Below are 20,951 nucleotides of genomic sequence, written 5' to 3' on the forward strand. Positions count from 1 at the left end.
TTTGTAGGGAAGTTTTTTAGGTATGTTTTAAGTAATGTTAATGTTAATTTTGTCAGGTGCTTTTGCACTTTTTGGAACTTTGATTATGATGTTTGATGAAAAATTTGACTAAACTTCTTTCAAAGAATCAAAAATAAATTTTTCTTCTTGTTCCGAGGATTTTGAACAATTTGGCGTAAAAACTCTTCGGATTTCTTTTGCAATTTCTGGAACTTTGATTATGATGTTTGATGAAAAATTTGACTGAACTTCTTTCAAAGAATCAAAAATATTTTTTTCTTCTTGTTCCGAGGTTTTTGAACAATTTGCGTAAAAACTTACTCAAAGTATGTCTTATCTTTTTCTTAGCCTCCTTTTCTCTGCAATAAGAGCTTTGGGGTCTATGGAGCAAGCATGAATTTTCTTTTTAATTTGTGGGGAGGGGAGTACTTTTTCTAGCTGCATCTATTACAACTGCACTAAAGAATCTAATCTTATTTGGCATATAGAGATTAAATTTTTTTGAAAATATTTGTTATATATTGCTATATTATCTTCATAAGCTTTGTTTAATTGATTATGTTGGGTTGTGTTGCATATTTCTTACAACCTGACAAGAAAAGTCGTTATAAGCCGTTTTGATGTTTATAGCTATTGTCTTTTAACCTATTTTTATGACTGTTACAACCATATGAATACATTAAATTCTAATATTGTTTAGTGTCACAACCGTCCCTTGGATGTGGACGGTTGTGGCACCCGCCTTTTTCTTGTATGATTAGATTATATGACTAACTCATAGTTTTTAAATACAGTATTTTCTTGTAGGCAAATGTTCAAATTACCATTTAATTTACTTTTTTCCAGCTATCTGGTAAATTAACAAAATTATTGCTAACCAAAATAGTGTGACAACCGTACCAAACCTCCGGTATCTTTGATCTAACTTATGATTTATTAAATTACAAATAAGATAACAAAAAATTGATTTCTGTTAACAAACTAAAATGATTAGTCTTTTTTATTGTTATTGTAAACCTACCTGCTAAACTCCTCTTTCATTTTTCGGTATGATCTTCAATCAAACACATTTACTTTCATTAACTACTTATACTTTATTAACACGCAACTTCAATAATCTTATCGTTGACTATGACATAATACTTATAATATAATTGATATTATATCAACATAAATATCATACTCTAAAATCGTCTCGGATTAATTTACTACACTTTCTTACTACTGTTAACAATTCAACGTTTCTTACACAAACTCACAATCGCCAACTTAAAGAATCATAATATATGATCTTTTCTTCAATGCTGACAACCATCTCCTAGCAATGGATTATTAACCGCTGCATTCAAATAATACTTTAAAAAAATCTGATTTTAGTTCTTATTTAGAATCTACAAATTTTTTATTTATCCAATTATTTATTATTAAAACAAAATATTGATTGCGAAAGTAATTAAACTTTGTTTGAGTATGTATTTTTGAAAACAAAACTCAATTTTTTTCAAAAACGAAAAAATTGAATTTTTTATTTTTCAAAATTCAAAGAAAAGAATAGTATCAAGGTATCAAGAAAAAAAATAGTTTATATTACTGAATGTATATATGATTTGTTACAGCACTTTACATTCGTAACATCGGGGACTGTTTCATGCACATATTTAGATATTTAGATATTACTGAATATATAATATATTATATTATATGCTCAGTAATATCTACCGAAATGTAATTATTTTCAAAGTTAACTTACTCAATTGTATAATTTAAACATTTTTTAAAAGTTTATATAAAGTATTTCAAAAGTTAATTAATTAATGAATAAAAATAATTGGTTATTGGTTTAATCCTTTTTTTAAATCCTTTTTTGAATCTTACTTTAAATACCATTAGTAATTAACGTACCATTAAGGTACGTTAAAATCGAGTTTTTTTATATTTCAATTTCTATGAAAAATATAAAATATAACCAATTCATTATGATTTAAAAAAAAACTGCAATATCAACATATAGTTTATTTTATGTTGATTTTGACTTTGATATTTTTCAAATAATATAATAAATATTCATTATTAAGAAAATTAATAAACTCATTAAAATTCAATTAGGATATATACAAAATCCTCTGAACCTTCACGAAGGGATAATATTGGAACCTCGTTATCGCCTATGTCATCTTTTACCCATGCCGAACAATTTGAAGAAAGTGTTATGGTACCCATACCGTCAATTACACCTCCAGACTTTCCAGGGTATGGATTCTTTTTGTATATTTATATAAAATTTGAAATATATATCGACAGAAGTGCTTATGAAAACTGTATTAACTATTTAATAATGTTATGATAAATAATTAATTGCATTGGTTAGTTACCTTAATTGCTCTTCCATTAATGTTCATTTATTAAGAGAACATGACGTTGTCTGTACACGAACACGAATCTTTTAGCTAAGTATATTTTGTTGAAAATAAAAATTAGCGATTAATACCCTTCAAATTTCAAAATAGGCATTTTTGTAGATAAAACCATCGTTTTCATTTTTTTCTTGAATATTGCTGCTCCAATATATAATTTTTTTATTCAACTTTTTATCAGCAAGTATTTCACTCATTTGGTTTACAAACTTACATTGGTTATTTCTGCAATTGATGACACAATTTAGATTTAACACCTCATGAGGTTTTCAGGCAAATGAGTAGTGATAGTTAACCTAGCTAACATTAACTATGTTTTTTTTTCTTAAGTTAGAGATAGTATAGGTGATTAAATAAATTGTCCTTTTCATTAGCTCAACATCATTATTTTAAACCTCAAAAATGATATATATTGAAACTTCAAATCAATGTAGCATTAGCATCTGCAAATTCGACCAACGTTATCCACCATGGTGTTCTGCAGATCTGCAGATAATCGATTGCAAAATCATATCTTAATATTTAAACAATTATATTTCAGATATCTAAAATTGCATTACAATAGAATAATAATATTATTATTTAATAGAAACCACCATAATGGATGTTCTCCGAAAGATCTATCATTGATCGAGCAATTTGTTAAATTGGACGCAGATGTTAGAAAAATGGAACGAGAACGTAAACGACCTAAATATCAGCATCACATTTTAAGTCCGCTAGCTCGGGATCCTGAAGCGAACAAATCCAGCCGAAAAAATCCTGACGACGATAAAGATATATTAAAGCAAGCAAAGTAAAACTGAAAAATTAATAAAATATTATATCATTTCTATTATACAATAATTACGTTTTAATTTAAGTTCCTCTTACTTAAAACTGTAGTGAAGATCTTGACATTGTATATGGTTGTCATTAAATATTATTAATATATTAAAAAACATTTCAGTTCAACGAAAATATTTGAAAGAAGTAGATATATATAGTATAGACCTTATTTCAGAATAACAATAATTCTTGTAAGCTAAGTCTTACAAGACTCCTACATCCGCGGAAGCTTTTCTTTAGAGATGGAATTGTTTTTGAGGCGCATTCAAATTGAGTTTATAAAAAAACTAGCAAATATCACTGCAAATGTTATTTCTCAACATACCGTTATGGCATCATGTATACTTAGAATATATGGGCTTCCTTAATCCTTACTTTGTGTTTTACCATAAAATGTATTTAGGTATACATTCATTTTATTATAGCCAAAGCAAATTTAGTAATAATGATGGTCTAACAATTGTGATTAAAGAGGAAAACAGGTTAACTATTATCCAAAAAAGATCACATATCAATAATTGGGTAAATGGTTAAGCGGAACAACAATTGTCTTTAAAAAGAGAATTACAAAACAATTTTAATCTAAATGCTTCATATTTTCCTCGCTTTTTATGTCAATCGAACAATATAGAAAAATATGGAAAAATGTTGTACAAAATAAACTTGTAGCGCATTTGTGTTTTTAGAATAAAAATTCAAAAAATAATCAAAAACATTAATTTAATTTCATTATAATTAAGACACCATTTTTAACTTCCCGAAGGATAAGTTTGTGTTCTCGAAATTTCAAGTCATTCTGAATCGTTTCACACCAAAATTGAAAAAAATATGTGTGTGTGCGCCAAAGTTTGATCTTCTGTCGATAATCTCTTTCACCAACGATCAGCTGAGCAGTTACAATTACCAGAATAGTGCTCAGTCGATTTTCAAACTTTAAAAACAGTTCGAAACCTATTAGCTAGAAATCGTGTTGATTTTTTTAGGTAAAGATCGGCCGGGCCGAAATTTTTTTGACAATTTTGATAAAACATTTTATGATGCTTAGTTTAGTTCTTCCGAAAAGTGGTTTGAATGGTTTAAAAAACATTCTTTGAATGTTTTTTGAATCATCTAACTCGGACGCTTAGTTCTCTCAAAAACTGTCATTTTTGCACATTTAGCTCTGTATCTCCGAAACCGCTGAACCTGCCTTTGCCAACAACTAATCACCCGTCTTTGCCGTTTTCCCCGTCATTGCGAATTGAATGTTTTTTGGATCATTCAAATCCGATACTCCGTTCTCTCAAAAACTCAATTTCTATTTTCTGCACTTTTTACTCGATATCTCCGAATCGGCTAGACCTGCCTTTGCCAAAAACTAATCAGCACATCTCCCTATCAATAGGAATCGAATGTTTTTTGAACCATTCAAATTGGTTGATCCGTGCACCCGAAAACGTGGAAGAAAAATTGTATCCATACAAACATACACACACGCACACAACCATTTTTTCTGAGGTATGCCAAAATGTTCAAAAACCTTCAAAACGAGAAAAAATGTAAAAATTTTCAATTCCGATTCTTAGACGATTACAATAACTTACACTACGGGAAGTTAAAAAAATGTTTACAATAATTAAAATAAAATAAATATAATAATTTTTTTTCAAAAAGTTAAAAATTTATGTTTATGTTATGTTTTATCAATGCCGAAATTGTTTTTAAATATTTAATTTATTTTTAATGTCAAATGTTTATTCAAATTGATTTCTAAAGGGTTAATATTCATTCAATTTCATTTACTTTGAGTTCCCCGAAAATTCATACAGCAAAAATTATTGTAGAAAAGGTTGACAAACACTGTTTCAATAGATCAGCCATTGTTATTGTTGTGTTTTGACAGTATCACATAAGGCCTTTATTTTTAAGTACATAATTTTAGCTAATTTTTATCTAATTTAAAACAATTATTTGTGGAAAAATGTGGAAAAACGTTCAAATAAACGGTGATTCTTATCTAGTCAAACATGAATATTCTCAATTTACATATAACCTGCATATTACTAATCTTATGAATTTATGGCATGAAACAATTAGCACTGAATCTATTATAAAACGATGTCGGGTAAGATGGCCTACATAAATCTGCACAAAGTGAATTTTAAAACCATCATCTTGATAAACATTATAAATTATTCTAGGATATGAATAAATTTTTGGAAGCAGATGACAAAACTTTTATCGATAAAATCTTTCAACTGCTTTATGATGATCAAGCTGAAAAATTATTAACTTTTTGTCCAACAAATGAAACTGGCTCTCTAATTTTAAAAACGAATATGGATGGAATTAACTTTCACTTCAAGTTTGAATTATTATTAGCAAGCTCTAAAATTGTAAATATTCATCATTCATAATTTTATTATGCTATGTTTTATTTTTTGCATATTATCATTATTTTAAACCAATACAGTTGTTTCAAGAAGTCACAGCAAATTTATTAGTAAAAATACAAAACTTGAAGAATGCTCAAGAAAATTTAATAGAAGTAATTCACCGAAAGGATGTTGAAATTGATCAATACAAGATTGAAGGATATGTTTTGTCACGCAGTACGTATTTTAAAACTTTGCTTTGTGGTCAAAATTTTTTATTAAAGATTTATCGTTTTGAGTGAGATCTTATCAATTGCTCTAGTAAATTTTAAATAATATTGAATTGCTCCAAAGCTTAAATGTGTTATTTATGTAACATTCTTTGAAATTCATTAATTTTTTTATCATTAATTTATCACAAATTCTTATAGAAGCTATGATATTATCATATTTTTCATATAATTCATATTCAATTAGAAAACATAGGTATTTACAAAATGTTTGATTAGAACTTGTGGAGACTGAAAAATTTGTTGATGAAGAATTCAAAAAGCAATATATTATCGAATCATGGCCATCATGTATTAAAAATACCTTGGAAGATGTCTTTGAAAACAACGGTGGGATCAATAAATTTATTGAAAAAAATCTTGGTGTGGAATTAGACATAAAACCAAAGTACATGATAGTATTTTACATTTTGTAACTAAATTAATTTAATTTCATAATGAACACATTTGTTTTTCAGGAATAATTTGAAAGCTTCATTGAACAACAAACATCCATTGCGAGGTGTTAAGAAATTCAATCGAAGAAGAATATATGCCAAACATTTATCTCCTACTAAATTGAAATATGATAGTCTAATTAAAGATCCAGAAGATGATGTACCTTCAATACAGGTTAAGATTGAAGATGGTTTACCACAATAAAGGAAAGAAGAGCAGTTAAGAAATATTTTAAATGAATCAAATTATATATTATATATATATATATATATATATATATATATATATTGGTATATTTTAATGTAAATTTTAATTTATTTATTATTTTCTTTAATACACTTTTAATCTTTTACTCAATTAATCAAAATATTATTCAATGAAAAAGCATTTGAGGTGTTATCTCACCTCATCTTCGGACAGAGCATTTTGTTATTATTAGGTTGTATCTAAACCTGCAGTAGTGCTTATAGCAATTAATATGCTGTGTGGCAACGGATAGATTCCTGATATTGTCAGTATATTATCCTTTTCAATTTGACTTTCTGAGGCAAAGAGCCTAAAAATAATTGACATATAGCTTTGATTTTAGATACTCCTTAAAATACTTACACCAAAATATCTTCTGGTTCAGTTAGTATTTCTGTGCTATTTAGTTCAGTCAAATAGTATGCAAAAGATTTTGTACCCAAATTTGCAGTAACTGGTTCCTAAAAATGTTGCAATAGTATATTAAAAATTTCTTACCAAGACATTATATATACATGCATGAGTATTACTTTATAATTGGATCTTGGCCCAGTATGTCTTACTCCCCAAATGCTTATGCACTGGTTTTCACAAACGCAGATTGTATAATTTGGACCACATTCTACATGCTAATTTAATAATATACAAGTACATTAGTTTTACTTAATAGTATTTCTACAAAAATCTCACAATCAGTTATTTAAAATTACCGTTATAAATCTATCACTTATATTTTTCACCAGAACTGGTTTTTGTTTATTTATTTTTCCAACACTACCAATACCTAATTGGCCATTTTTATTTTCTCCAAACATAATAACATAGCCACCTTCCACAATCATTGCTGTGTGAGCTTCACCAAATGATACATAATTAACTTTGTAATCAACATTTATTACTTCCTGAAATATAATAAAACTAATTAAATTATATCCAAATACTATTCATTAAAATTTAATTATGCGTATTGTCTATTTTTAAATTTTCATAATAAATTCCATAATTTATAATAAAAAATTATAATATAATCACAGGTATTAAAATTTTATCCACGTTAGAATTTAAAATCCCAATTTTATAAGCAGTGTTGCAGCCACATATCATAACAGTTCCGTTTGATAAAAGAAAGGCTGAAACTTGGTAGCCACAAAATATATTTTCAATTTTTTCCTGATTGAGATCTAACTGGATTTTAATAGGTGTATATCTGTAATAGGGATTATTTGGCATTATTATTTAATGGATGACCAATATTATCAAACTCGCCTATTCATTTCGTCTCCAGATCCTAACGCACCACCAAAACCTTTGCCCCAAGTGAATATATTATTATTATTATCTAAGGCAACAACATGATGTGGCCCATTTTTTATGATAACTATATTTTCGAGGTCTGAAAATGTAATTTAAATGTACTACGTATCTATTATATTTGCTATTTACAGAATTTCATTTACTAATTAATGTCGGTAAAACATAATTTTGTGGATCTCCTAAACCTAAACAGCCAAATGAACCACTACCGCAGCTATAAAGGTGACCAGTATTTGTTAAAAATATACTGAAATCGCAACCTGCACAAGCACTGAAATAATAAAAATAATACTATTAAAATAACAGATATAAGTAGATATGAAAGAATTATAAGTTATATGTACTTATTTATCTTGAGAGAATCAAATGCCTTGACAATATGTGGATATTGATTCCATGTAGATGTTTCTCCATGTCCTAATTGCCCATACGAATTTTTACCCCATGAATAACACATTCCATCTAGTTTTTTATGTAAATATGATATATAAAAACACTATATTTTGTATAATTAATTTAAAATATAAATAATTAGGATATTGTTACCTTCTGTTACCAAAATAAAATGTGTTGTGCTAACAGAAACTGCTTTTATTTGAATTGCAGCTGGCAAAGGTATGGGTTTTAGTATTGTATTATTTCTGCAGGATTTTAGTTGATATAAAATTGATCTATTGTGAAAATATAATTAAATTTGGGTTATAAGCTCAATATATATTTGTGAAAGAAACCTTTTTCTGGAGCTTGGTAAAATGTCATCTTTACTTAACATGGGAAGTGGGGTGCCAACATAAACATGTCCTTCATTTCCTAATTTTTTATAAACTTGAGGTATTAAATTATAGAATGTTTCTGAGGCAGATGCTCTTTTGGCAATGTCTACTTCTAACAGTCCTTTAACTAAGTTAGTTAACTCGGGGCTATATCCAGAAGGCAAGTCTTCGAACTCTCCCTAAAATAAATTTGTAAATCAGATATATAATTAATCACTTCTACAACTATTTATTTTAATTCGTACCTTCATAATTTGCGCAACCAGTGCTGGCAAGCTGGTTGCCTTAAATGGTTTCTGATAAGTAGCCATTTCATAAAGTATGCATCCCAATGCCCATATATCTGATTTTTCATCATACACATTTCCTTCACACTATTTAAATATTTAAGTATAAATAAATATATATATGTATATATATGTATATATATATATATATATACTCGTATATATATATATATATACACTGGGGCCTCGCTTTACGGCCTAGATACGTTCCGCAAAACTTGGCCGTAAAGTGAAAAGCCGTATAACGAATCAATTATTCTAATACGTATTCATACAAATTCAATGGGATCGGTTCCAAATTTAATAAATATATAATATGGTTTCATCCAAAATGCATTTTATTTTTTTATTTTGTTTAAATTATAAACATATCTAACAAGAACGTAAATTTTACATAAAATAAAAAACTTCAAAAACATTACATAATTTTCAAATAAAAATGAAACAACTAAAACCTACAGATCACTGTCACCATCATTTTGCGGTGGTGGTTTCAAAAATTTGCCTAAAGTTGTTTGTTTAGCCTTCTTGTCTATTTCTTCCTTTAGTGATTTATAACAGTTAATGGCTGAGTTAATTCCTCGAGACACATTAACGCTACGTTCGATGTCAGGATCGTTTTCAAGGAAGATGTTTATACCTTGTTCAAAATATGAAAAAGCGCTCGACATGATTTTTGATGTTAGCTGTTTGGATACAACAGGTTCTGTATCTTCATCAATTGCCGGCTCTGCTTGCAACTGAATGAGTTCCTCATATGAAAGGGGTTCCCTATCAGTTGCAAGTAGATCCAGCACATCAGATTCGTTTAAATCTTCAAAACCGAGATTGCGCAATATATCGACATAGAGAAAAAAAGCCGTTATAGCGAAACATTTTAGGCCGTATATCGAAAACGTACCTTAATTAAAGAGGGCCGTTATAGCGAAAGGCCGTATAAAGAGCGGCCGTATAGCGAGGCCTGGGTGTATATATATATATATATATATATATATATATATATTAGGGTCGTCCTTAAAATGGTCATTTTCGAATTTCCTTGCTCCCAGGGGCTCAAATGGTTCCAAATAGATAAAAAACAATTCTCTGAAAGTTTTAGCTCTTAATATTATAGTTTAGATAGAGCGCAATTCAATCAAAGTTTTGTATGGAAATAGCATGGAAAAATTTTCAAAAATTTTAAAAATGTTTTTTATATGTAATTTAGCGAACAAATGAATGAATAATATTCATTCATTTGTCGCTAAGTTATACCTAAAACATTTTTTTTAAATTTTCAAAATATTTTCCATGCTCTTTCCATACAAACTTTGATTGAATTGCGCTCTATCTAAACGTTAATATTAAGAGCTAAAACTTTTAGAGAATTGTTTTTTATCTATTTGGAACCATTTGAGCCCCTGGGAGCAAGGAAATTCGAAAATGACCATTTTAAGGACCACCCTAATATATATGTATATATATATATATATATATATATATATAATATACATATATTTATAGCCATAAATTCACCATTTCTGGGCTCATGTAGTAAGGCGTACCAAGTACAGTTTGCGCATAAGCTTTAGTGAGCATTAATTTTGATATTCCAAAATCTCCCACTTTCACCGTTCCATCTTTATTAAGAAAAATATTGGCAGACTTTAAATCTCTGAAATATAAAAAATAGCTTTAGCAAATATTGAAACTAATATTAAAATACTGCTAGAGTAAATTTATATAAATGTATGGTTTTAAGTTTGGAACTATTAATATAAGCTAATAATTACAAAGTTTAAATTTAATAATGCAATTTAAAATATATTTATTGGAAGAAATATTATTTTATTCCAATATTTTCTCTTCGATAGTTTTCCAGCACAAAAATATTAATATTATGAAGAAAAATATTTCAAAAATTATTGGAAAAGAGCAAATATAATATATATATATACTTGTTTTGTTCTTTAAATGAAATTCAGTTACTTTACGTTTATTCAAGCTTGTGGAAATAAATGTCATTAAATATTTTATAATAAACAAGTTGAAAAATGTATGACCAATAATAATAAAATAGAAATAACATGTACCTACTCTTAAATCATGCACTGCTCACATACATAATAATATTCAGATATATTATGTATAGTTAAACTTTCTATAATATTTCTAAAATTAAAAAATAGAAATAAGTTTACCTATGTAAAATTGAATTTGCATGCATATACAATAATGCACTTGTAATCTGAGAAAGCAAATGCAAAATTGTTCTCTCGGGTAATCTGCTGTTTTGTTGTAGAAGCATTTGGGACAAGGTGCCTCCGTTAGCATATTCCATTTCAATTAACAATACATCATCAAGTTTTTGACTATTATAGTAGCTACAGAAAATACATTCATAACATTATTCATTATTGAGCAATCATTAAACATTTATTCTAAAGCTGCTTATAAATACCTAATTATATTGGGATGATTCATAGCTGCTAATATTTGTACTTCATTTAAAGCATTTGCATGCTCCTGAGCTTCTAATTCACATAATAGTATTTCCTTCACTACTACCAATTTTTTGTTAGGCTTTTCATACAAAGTCGCAGTACCAAAAGCACCTGTGCAGTTAAAAAATAACAATTTTACACATCCCAAAGGGACTATGTTATTGATAATATCTTTATACCTTTTCCCACAATCTTTATTTTGCGATAATTTTCCAAACATATATCACTATCCATCTTTACATTGTTTTTGACATTTGTTAAATTTTATACAAATGTATTCGAACACATATATGTAAATAAAGATTGGTTTCCTTGGTAACACAAACCAAACATTTAAGATGAGATTAGAAATATATATATATTATTTCATGTTTTATATATACATAAGTTTAATAATATGACATTCAATGTACTTTAATTCATATATTTTATATATTCATATATTTAATATTATGGCATTCAATTTTGTACTCTAATAAATTATTCAATTATCATTTCAAAGGATTCCACATCTTTGACCATTGCATTGAATTCTCTCTCCCATTTTTTTGACTCAACCCACTGAAAAGAGACAAAATTTTTATTAAACTTGCTTTAATTTTCTTAAAATTATGGTATTGCTCAAAAATCATATTTATTACAAAAAATAGAGATCTCAAAGTTTGACCATAAAACTTGAATCGTTTTTGCATTATTTAGCTATCCTAATCAATTCTTAAAGGTGTTTTTTCTAGTACACAATTAAAAATTGTGAATATATTTGATTATTGGTACAATCAAAATTATTACTAAATTTTTTCATATTATTTATTAGATAATATTAATATTTCTTCCTAAAAGTACTATAGGTTTTTTATGATTCACATTTTCTTCTATTTTCTATCACTACTAAACTATTTGCCATATATTGCCTACAACTCTACATAAGACAATATTTGATGATTTCATGTGATTTTTTATATATATATTTATACTGATGATGAGATGAGATGAAATAAACCATAATCACAAACATAATAACTTAATAATTGGCATTTATGAAATAAAGAAATGTATGTAAATTCAAATAAATTACCTCCTCTGTTGTTAATTTAATTGCTTTACTTTTATGTGTCTTTGGCTGAAACATTTTTAATTTACTCTTTTTCGTTGGAGATACTTCATCACATTGAAAATTCTGAAATGAAAATTTATAATAAATTAATTATCATTGAATAAATTCAATTTGAATCAGAGCAGAATGCCAATACCTCAGGTAGTTTCAGCGAGACATTGAATTCCTCAGGATCGTCAAATAATATAGGGCGAAGCTGGTTTTCATCAGAATTATTTACATTTTCTGATTCCAAACTCATATCAACATTTATTTTTTCGGAAATTATGGATTGATTATCTGTCTCTGATAATGTTGTAACTTTATTTAGTACATTTTGAGTATTTAGATTCTGATGACCTGCAATTTTTTTCTGCTTTTTTGCATAATGAATTACATTTTTAATTTCTCTTAAAGAAACTCTAGTTGTTCTAGGCACATTTTCATTAACTTCCTTCAAAACATTTACATCTTCATTTATAGAATCAAAGCCAAATATATTTTTGATACTATCCGGATTATTTTCTTTATCGAAAGATTTACCTTTAGTTTGATTTCTATTTTCTTCATTTATAGAATCAAAGCTAAATATATTATTGATACTATCCGGATTATTTTCTTTATCGAAAGATTTACTTTTAGAAACATTAATTTGATTTCTATTTTCTTCGCAATTATTTGCTATTACTTCTTCATTCAATATTTCATTCTCAATACTTTCTTCATTTTCATTTACAGAAGAATTGCTCATTATTAGACTTTTTTGTGGATTCAATAAGTTCTGAGTCTTCAAAATATAATTATCATGTGCTGTAAAGTCATCTTCAAATAATTTAACTGGTGAAATTTTTTGTGGAAGACTTGTCTTTAATGTTTCTGATCCTAATGTAGAAAATCTTAATGATGTATCTTTTTGGTAATTAGGCAACAATGATTTTTTAACAGGAAAATTTGCAGGTAATCTATTACTTTCAAAACCCATTACTCTCCAAGGAGTATTATAAGCATTTTCTGTTTTTGAATTATTATTTATGGGTGAACCAAAATTCACGGATTCATGCAGGTTTTTTCTCATGTTTTTCATATTTGATATGGGTGTAGAAATCATAGGCCAGACATCACTCAGAGTATCAATATCGTCCAAATCATTGTGAGAGTGGTCATCCATGTCTATCTCATTGACAGATTGGATCTCTTTATTTGTGTGCATATTTTCATTGATTTCAATACTATTTTCATATCCTCCAGGGCTATAATTATCGGTCTCTGTTTGTTTTCCCATACTACTTAGTTCAAGCATTTTTTCTGTACCAATAACTTTTTTAGTACTATCCTCAGTTTGCAATTTTTTATTGTTAAAATTGTTCCTAATTTTATTAAGAACTTCAACTACTTTTTTATTTTCTGGTAATGGTTGATTAGATTTTATGCATTTCTTTGGTTTTTGTGTTCTGTGTTGTATAGTTTTTTTCAATTTAAAGCCATCACGAGTTTTCTTAAATGCTTTTAAAGGCTCATTAGATACATCTAAATCATACAAGTGATCAATTTGGCGTGTTATTCGCCTGGAACTTGTAATATTATTACTTATATTTTTTTTATAAACTGGTGTTTTATTGGAAATGGCATTAGAAAATTGCACTGGTTCAGAAGTTATAGATATATTAACCAAAGGTATTGAAAAATCTAAAGTATTAAATTTTTTATTACTTTTACTTACAGTATCTTCTTTAGAAATATTGTTTTTTGAAACACTTGCACATTTTTTATTTGTAGCATTAGGTGTTTCATGATTTTTATGTGAAATATTTTTATCTATTTTTAAATTATCACTTGAAGATTTTTTATTTTCTATAGAATCCTTAGTTTTATTTTCAGAAAGCTTAATGTTAGTTTTCACTATGTTCATAGGTACATTTTTATTCATTGTTTTTATTTTGTTTGAATTTTTGTTATTTCTAGTTATTCTTACTGTATCATTTACAACTGGTTGATTAACATTTTCAGAACAGGCATTTTCTTTTGAATTATTAATATTTTGAGAAAACTTAGATTTAGTTTTTTTACTTCCAATTGTTGTCGCTGCCTCTTTTTCTATGACATTTATTTCATCAAGCACTTCTTTCTGATCATTCGCAATAGTGATTTTAACTTCCTGTGCGGAAAGAGCAGCATTATTCCTTTTTGAATACCTGGAAACTCGGTCAATACCTAAATTATTGTTCGCGGCTTTATTTCTACCATCTGGTTTTAAGACAGCATGCTGTTCTAATTTTGTATTTGAGCTGTTATTTTCATCATCGTCATTTAAAATTTTCTGATTTTTTATTGGTACGGTTTTGATAGTATTTTCTAAAATAGCTTGGTGTTTACTCTTTCTTGTGTCTTTTACACATGCATTCTTATTAGTACTTTTTATTTCATCAATATTAATAAGTTTATTTCTACCTATTAAAGATGAGTTATTAATCAATTGGCCCTGAGATTTGTTTCTGCTATCATTTGCTTTTTTCAACACGTTTGATACCAAACTTTCTATCGCTTTAGACTTTCTCGCTGAAGGTTTCTTTGAATCAGTTAATTGTTTAGCTCTTCGAGAAGCGGTAGTATTATGAGTTATTGTCTTTGCATTGCTTCTTGTAATTCTTCCCATCATGCATTTGTTATCACCCTGAAAATTAATTAATGAAAACACAAGAAAACGTTTGTTTACAAATTTTAACGAATCGAAATGTCAAATGTCCAAACAGTATACAGAGATAAGTTTTGTAACGACTTAAGTCCCCTCTACCATGATCAAAGTTAATAACGGTCCCAGAGATTTTGTATTGAATACGGTAACACTAATATTTGCCAAGTAATACGCTGGCACACACATGGATACAAGAAGTGTATTGTCTAACTAATTCAAGTTTTGAAAATATTAATATTAAATATGAAGATAAAAATTATGGCCAATGGCAGTTTGATACACATATAAGTATGCATAGTAAATACCAAAAATAGATAATACCGATTTCTGTTAGTGTATGACGGGGGGTTTTTATTTGCTTCGTTCATTCTTAAGAATTAAATTTCAATGTTTTTTTAATATAAAAAATACGTAATACTCTTATAAAATAATTATATCTCTTAACATAATATGAAGTATTTATGTATGACGGAGTACTTTTATTTGCTTCGTTTATTTTCAAAAATCAAATTTATCTGTTTTTTAATATAAAAAATTACGCAAAACTTTCATTAAGCAATATAAAATATCTATATCTCTTAACATAATATGAAGATTGGTATTGGTACACATAAAAAAATAAATCAATTAGTTAAAAGTTAAATAATAAAATTATGTAGTTAATAGGTTTTGCTACTGCTTTAAAATAGTTCTTTTCTTCTTTAGTTTTTTGCTAAAATTGCTCTTTGCCTGCCAAAACCATTTATGAACTATGTGTGTACATCGGGAAATATTTATACAACGGGATAACTCTCGATAATCCTTATGAAACGCATCTAGTTTTATCGATGGTAACCCTAGACAATATACTAATATGGATGGTAACCTTTCAATCGCCAATATCTGAGAACTGTTTTAAAATGTTTGAACCGATAAAGCGGATAAATTTAAGCTTTTTTATAAGCTCAGAAAAACTTATTTTAAATTAAGTGAAAAACGTTCACAGAAAATACAATAATTGATCAGTTGCCGAGCTAAATAAAAAATCATTGGACTATTGAAAAGGCTACTATGAAATAGGAATGGTAGATTGCAGTTGTTTGAAATTTTTAATTCTGCACTTTAAAAAATTTTAATTGATAGTAAATTGGTCTCAAAACTTTCAAAAAGTGTTAGAGGTGGACAACCTTTCATAAATTATTTTTATTAGCAGCAAATTCTCAGAAAAATTTCAAAATTCTCAAAATTTTCGTTAAATTCATAAAACTAATTTTAAAGTTTCCTAATTTAAGAAAATCTTAATTAAAACTTTGTGAAACACATTTACTGACTGAAAGGCGGTGTGAAAGATGATCCGATTACTGAAATGACAATTATGAAATCGGTATTTGCGGTAAGACGGAAATTTAGATAAATGTTATTTTTAAATCCGCGTCATAAAAAATTGAAATTAAAAAACGATCTCAAAATTAAAAAGAAGTATTAGAAAAGGACACCCCTTGATGAAAATAAATAGTTTTATTAGACAAAATTAAGTTTTTATATGAATTTCAGTGCTGAACATTCACTGACTAGAAGCGAAAAAAAGAAGGTAGAAATTAAGGGTTGTATGTGCCTTTTAATTAAAAATTTTTAAAATATATATTTTTTAAACTAATTCTAATGTATATATGATGACACGAGTATTAAAACGTATAATTAATAAACAATGTTTTACTTTTAACTTTTTATTTGATAAATGTGCTGCCAATTATTAACTTCCCTTAAGGTAAATTATTGTAATCGTCCAAAAATCGATATTATTTTTTTTACGTTTTGAAGGTTTCTGAACATTTTGGCATACTTCTGCATACTTCAGAAAAAATGGGTGTGTGTGTATGTATGTATGGATTCAATTTTTTGTCCACGTTTTCGAACGCACGGATCAACTGATTTGAATGGTTCAAAAAATTTTGATTCCTATTGATAGGAAAAGGTGCTGATTAGTTTTTGACAAATACAGGTCCAGCCGTTATGGAGATACGGAGCTAAATGTACAAAAAATGGCAGTTTTTGAGAGAAATAGGCATCCTAATTGAATGATTCAAAAAACTTTCTGCTTGTGGTGATAAAACAATTGCTTTTGGCAACAAAAAATATTATTTCAATTTTTTTTTCAATTTTTTTTTTGTATATCGAAAATAATTCAATTTCGATTTTAATTTTGGCTAAAGTTTTAAAGCTCACTTATATACTTTAAATAAATATTTTTGACTTTGTGATTCAGTTTAGATAATTCTTAGAAATATAAGTGAGCTTTAAATGCTTCTAATATTTTGTTACGGTACGGGAAGTTCCAGCAATTTGACTTAAGGCACGATGCCATACACCACTAGTTTAAACTAATTCTACTGTTTTAAGTTTTTGTTTTTGTCCTGGCTGATTTGCTGAATTATAACACGCATCAAGTATCAAAACGTATGATTAATAATGTTTTATTGTTCAACCCTTTTTTATTTTGACTAATGTGCCGCTAATTATTTTAAATATGATTAATATGTTTCAACATCGAAAAAACTATCAAGCAAATAAATGCAACATATTTAACATTGTTATTTATTGACGTAGAAAGATAAATCGATGTGTATGCCAAATGTCATATCATAATTCAAAGTAACAATGTTGCCATGTGAGGAGAAATGTAGCGCTCACGAAAAGCGAGTCAAGAACTATCAAAACCCAACTGAACGAGGCGAATGAAGTGAATGCCGTCATTGTTGCATTGTTATGTGTTCGAGTGTACGAAAGAAGTTTGTACAGTGGCTTGTTTGCATTTTCATTGTTTTTGACGCGAAAAATAAAACTACAATGCTGTGACATATATCGTTCAAGTGTCAAATAGCACATAAAACCGTATTTAAATGAAAAACCTCTGTTAACAATAGTTGGCTTGTGGTTGCCTATGTCGTTTACCTATTCCCCTTGTGCAAACCCCGGGTTGTGGGAATGTGTAAGAAAATTAGTAAAATGCTCGGAACGATAAAAATTGTGCAAGTGAAAAATATGTTGATTAATGTTTAATTATTACTGTGAGGTGAATTGATAATTCTGTATGAATTTAAAATTAACGGATTTCAATATGGAAGTGACTGATAGTGATACGAATTCCAGCAATTATAAGGAGACGAATAAAAGTGAACGTAAGTCATATACTTTTTTATTTTCTACTTTATTAAATGGCATGTCTTTATTTAATAGTATATAGTATATTGTCCCAGATGCACTCATTATGATACATGAATACACTTCATGCAAATTAACATAGGTACTTATTTTAGTTTAATCCTTAGGAGAAGGTAATATTCATTATAGCATATTTTAATATATGTATATATATATATATATATATATATATATATATATCGTTTGTTTTAGATTCATTGAGCATTTTCGTAAAATTCCTTATAATTATCTCTTTAATTAAAAATTGCACATATACACATATTTATAATTTAATTGCTATATGCGTGTGTATGTATATATGTATCAAAAAATATCTTGTGACAAGTAAATACGAATCTTTCATACCTAAATATTAGAGTTCAAAATCAACTTTTATTATATTGCCATTTGTAATTAATGAGTTAGTGATAATGATAAGCTACGTTTTGCGAATGTATGTATATTGGCAATGTTTAAATAATGAGTATAAATTCAGGAATGTTTAAGGGTCTTCGACAGTGGTATAAGTATAATCTATTTTAGCGTCTACCTGTTTGATGCAAAATGTATGCATCGGACATGACGCATACTCATACATTTTACTGTCTAGTTGTACAAAAAACAACTTACACAGGTGTGTTGAACCACTGCCTGAGTGACCGTGCATACCTTTTCGTTTCCACGCTTTGCGAACATAGACGTAAAGCATAAATTATTAGCCCGAGACTAATGATCGAAAATCTGAGGCCATCAATATAAACACCATAAAACCATAATCTAAATGTTTATAAATACTTTTTCACTTCAAAATTTATTTTATCATACTCTTAATCAACTTTTGTTGCATTTTTATCAAACCACGTCCGTTTTTAACTGTAAATTTTAAGATCCGCCTTTCTCAAAATATATTTCATTATCCTTCAAATATATTTCATTACCCTTCCGCTTTTTTGCTCTTGGTTTATAATACAAAAAGGCGGAAGGGAGATATTTTACAACCTTATATTTTACAAAAACATAAAACTAGTGGTGCATGGCATCGTGCCTTAAGGCAAATTGCTAGATCTTCCCGTTTCGATGAAATATTCAAGAAATTTCAAATGTTTTCAAATAGATTGTTATATTGTAACTTTCATTATTCGCATTTTGTAAACAAAACGCTTTTGTGGCTCATAAATTAGATGACGCGATTTATGACATTTATTATTATATGTTTACATGAAAAGTAAATAAACAAAACTTAATCAAACGGAGTTGGAATGAAAGATCTTACATCATATTTCTAAGAATTATATAAACTGTATTGAACAGTTAAAACTATTTATTGCAAGTATATAAGTGAGCTTTAGAATATTTAATTTAAATTAATATTCAAACAATTTTCGATATCGATTTTTTTTTTTATTTAAAAAAAATAGTTTTAAATTTTGAAATCAATAATTTTTTGCCTTCTTAAAAAACTAATTTTTTTTGTTTATCATATAGCCCACAGAGTAGCTCCAGGAGGACTTAAAAATACAATTTTAATAATACATATTATAATAATACAAGTATACTAATAAATGATATAACAACACATAACATAATATAGTTCATACTTCATAACATAACACAAAATAAAAAAAAACTATCAAATTCTTAACGGTAAAACTAAATTATATATGATGGAAATAACAAATTCGTGACAAAATATCAAGATTAACTTGTACAGATGATAATTAATTGTTTTACTGAAGTATTGTGAATATCGATATTTTTATTAAATGAGTTGAAATTAGACTAATCCTTTCTTCAAATTGTCAACGCAAGCAAAAAGTTTTTTCAATCATTCAAATCAGATGCTTCGTTCTCTCAAAAACTGTCATTTTTTGCACTTTTAGCTCTGTATCTCCGAAACGGCTCCACCTACCTTTGCCAAAAACTAATTTGGACGTCTCTCCATCATTACAAATTCATTGTTTTTTTAATAATTCAAAAAGGCTAATCGGTGCTCCCGAAATTGTTGGATAAAAAAATTGTGTCCGCACATACATACTTACTTACCACACAAAGACGCACACAAGCATACATCAATTTTTTCTAAGATATGCCAAAATGTTCAGAAACCTTCGAAACGTAAAGATATATTGCGTTTGAAATCATATTATATATTTTGGTGTCTCGCCCGTAGGTAAGCGGTTAAGAGCGACGGGACTTGTTTCAGAGGTCCCGGGTTCGATCTCCACTTCGAGTAGCCTGTTGTCAGGCAGCAGTGACAACGATTTTAACTTGGAAATATAGATAGCAATATGTTTCCAAGTGAAAATAGCCCTTGGCCGTTATTGCAGCACCAATAAAAGTCAGCCCTATTAGATTAATTCTAATAACAAAAATCATCAAATATGGATGGATTAACCATTGGGTTACCATCTAAAAATACGAAGTAAGGAGAAGTTTCAGCCCAACAGCTCATAGGACGTAGGGTTCTGATTGCTGTTAAAAATATAAATTAAGAAAAAATATTATATATTTTCATTTTCGATTTTTGAACGATTACTATAACTTACACTACCTGAAATT

General features: G+C 27.8%; 5 protein-coding genes across 5 annotated transcripts in view; 2 read left to right on the top strand and 3 right to left on the bottom strand.

The window, feature by feature from the left end:
• The first annotated feature begins 5,215 nt into the window (after positions 1-5,215).
• Positions 5,216-6,536, top strand: LOC113371484. Its single transcript, XM_026612111.1, has 5 exons — positions 5,216-5,346; positions 5,423-5,617; positions 5,695-5,833; positions 6,106-6,274; positions 6,345-6,536. Exons 1-5 carry the CDS (start codon positions 5,293-5,295, stop codon positions 6,526-6,528), a joined length of 741 nt encoding a protein of 246 aa, XP_026467896.1. The 5' UTR covers positions 5,216-5,292; the 3' UTR covers positions 6,529-6,536.
• A 223-nt stretch (positions 6,537-6,759) lies between these two features.
• On the bottom strand, positions 6,760-8,968 carry LOC113371294 (serine/threonine-protein kinase Nek8-like). The gene is made up of 11 exons (XM_026611926.1): positions 8,903-8,968; positions 8,616-8,836; positions 8,431-8,555; positions 8,229-8,346; positions 8,028-8,155; positions 7,837-7,963; positions 7,603-7,777; positions 7,281-7,472; positions 7,101-7,199; positions 6,934-7,031; positions 6,760-6,880 (listed from the first exon to the last, which is right to left on the bottom strand). Exons 1-11 carry the CDS (start codon positions 8,966-8,968, stop codon positions 6,760-6,762), a joined length of 1,470 nt encoding a protein of 489 aa, XP_026467711.1.
• Positions 8,969-9,399: 431 nt separating this feature from the next.
• LOC113371295 (serine/threonine-protein kinase Nek8-like) lies at positions 9,400-11,661 on the bottom strand. The gene is made up of 5 exons (XM_026611927.1): positions 11,607-11,661; positions 11,385-11,538; positions 11,125-11,307; positions 10,460-10,598; positions 9,400-9,684 (listed from the first exon to the last, which is right to left on the bottom strand). Exons 1-5 carry the CDS (start codon positions 11,659-11,661, stop codon positions 9,400-9,402), a joined length of 816 nt encoding a protein of 271 aa, XP_026467712.1.
• A 1,144-nt stretch (positions 11,662-12,805) lies between these two features.
• LOC113371296 lies at positions 12,806-15,173 on the bottom strand. Its single transcript, XM_026611928.1, has 5 exons — positions 14,913-15,173; positions 14,588-14,837; positions 13,914-14,161; positions 12,918-13,853; positions 12,806-12,826 (listed from the first exon to the last, which is right to left on the bottom strand). Exons 1-5 carry the CDS (start codon positions 15,171-15,173, stop codon positions 12,806-12,808), a joined length of 1,716 nt encoding a protein of 571 aa, XP_026467713.1.
• A 2,760-nt stretch (positions 15,174-17,933) lies between these two features.
• Positions 17,934-20,951, top strand: part of LOC113371478 (protein ECT2-like) — a 365,352-nt gene continuing 362,334 nt past the window's right edge. Inside the window, exon 1 of the mRNA XM_026612101.1 lies at positions 17,934-18,370. Coding sequence (XP_026467886.1) covers positions 18,283-18,370 — 88 coding nt within the window. The 5' untranslated portion in view covers positions 17,934-18,282. The remainder of the gene's footprint in view (positions 18,371-20,951) is intronic.

This window comes from Ctenocephalides felis, unplaced genomic scaffold (assembly GCF_003426905.1).
Source record: "Ctenocephalides felis isolate EL2017-DRISC unplaced genomic scaffold, ASM342690v1 CF-g0.4_SCAFFOLD_01492, whole genome shotgun sequence".
NCBI classification, from domain to species: Eukaryota; Metazoa; Arthropoda; class Insecta; order Siphonaptera; family Pulicidae; genus Ctenocephalides; species Ctenocephalides felis.

Excerpts from the sequence above, each read along its gene's own strand:
- LOC113371484 (XM_026612111.1), top strand. The coding sequence starts at position 5,293 with ATGAATTTATGGCATGAAACAATTAGCACTGAATCTATTATAAAACGA. Across the intron at positions 5,347-5,422 it reads CTATTATAAAACGATGTCGG|GATATGAATAAATTTTTGGA; the intron begins GTAAGATGGCCT and ends AAATTATTCTAG. Across the intron at positions 5,618-5,694 it reads TATTAGCAAGCTCTAAAATT|TTGTTTCAAGAAGTCACAGC; the intron begins GTAAATATTCAT and ends AAACCAATACAG.
- LOC113371294 (XM_026611926.1), bottom strand. The coding sequence starts at position 8,968 with ATGGCTACTTATCAGAAACCATTTAAGGCAACCAGCTTGCCAGCACTG. Across the intron at positions 8,556-8,615 it reads TTACCAAGCTCCAGAAAAAG|ATCAATTTTATATCAACTAA; the intron begins GTTTCTTTCACA and ends TTTTCACAATAG. Across the intron at positions 7,473-7,602 it reads TGGATAAAATTTTAATACCT|GAAGTAATAAATGTTGATTA; the intron begins GTGATTATATTA and ends ATTATATTTCAG.
- LOC113371295 (XM_026611927.1), bottom strand. The coding sequence starts at position 11,661 with ATGGATAGTGATATATGTTTGGAAAATTATCGCAAAATAAAGATTGTG. Across the intron at positions 11,308-11,384 it reads AATCATCCCAATATAATTAG|CTACTATAATAGTCAAAAAC; the intron begins GTATTTATAAGC and ends TATTTTCTGTAG. Across the intron at positions 10,599-11,124 it reads GCAAATTCAATTTTACATAG|AGATTTAAAGTCTGCCAATA; the intron begins GTAAACTTATTT and ends TTTATATTTCAG.
- LOC113371296 (XM_026611928.1), bottom strand. The coding sequence starts at position 15,173 with ATGGGAAGAATTACAAGAAGCAATGCAAAGACAATAACTCATAATACT. Across the intron at positions 14,162-14,587 it reads GGCAGCGACAACAATTGGAA|TGCAATTTTCTAATGCCATT; the intron begins GTAAAAAAACTA and ends CTTCTGAACCAG. Across the intron at positions 12,827-12,917 it reads CTTTAAGAGAAATTAAAAAT|AGACAGATAATCAATCCATA; the intron begins GTAATTCATTAT and ends CAACATTATCAG.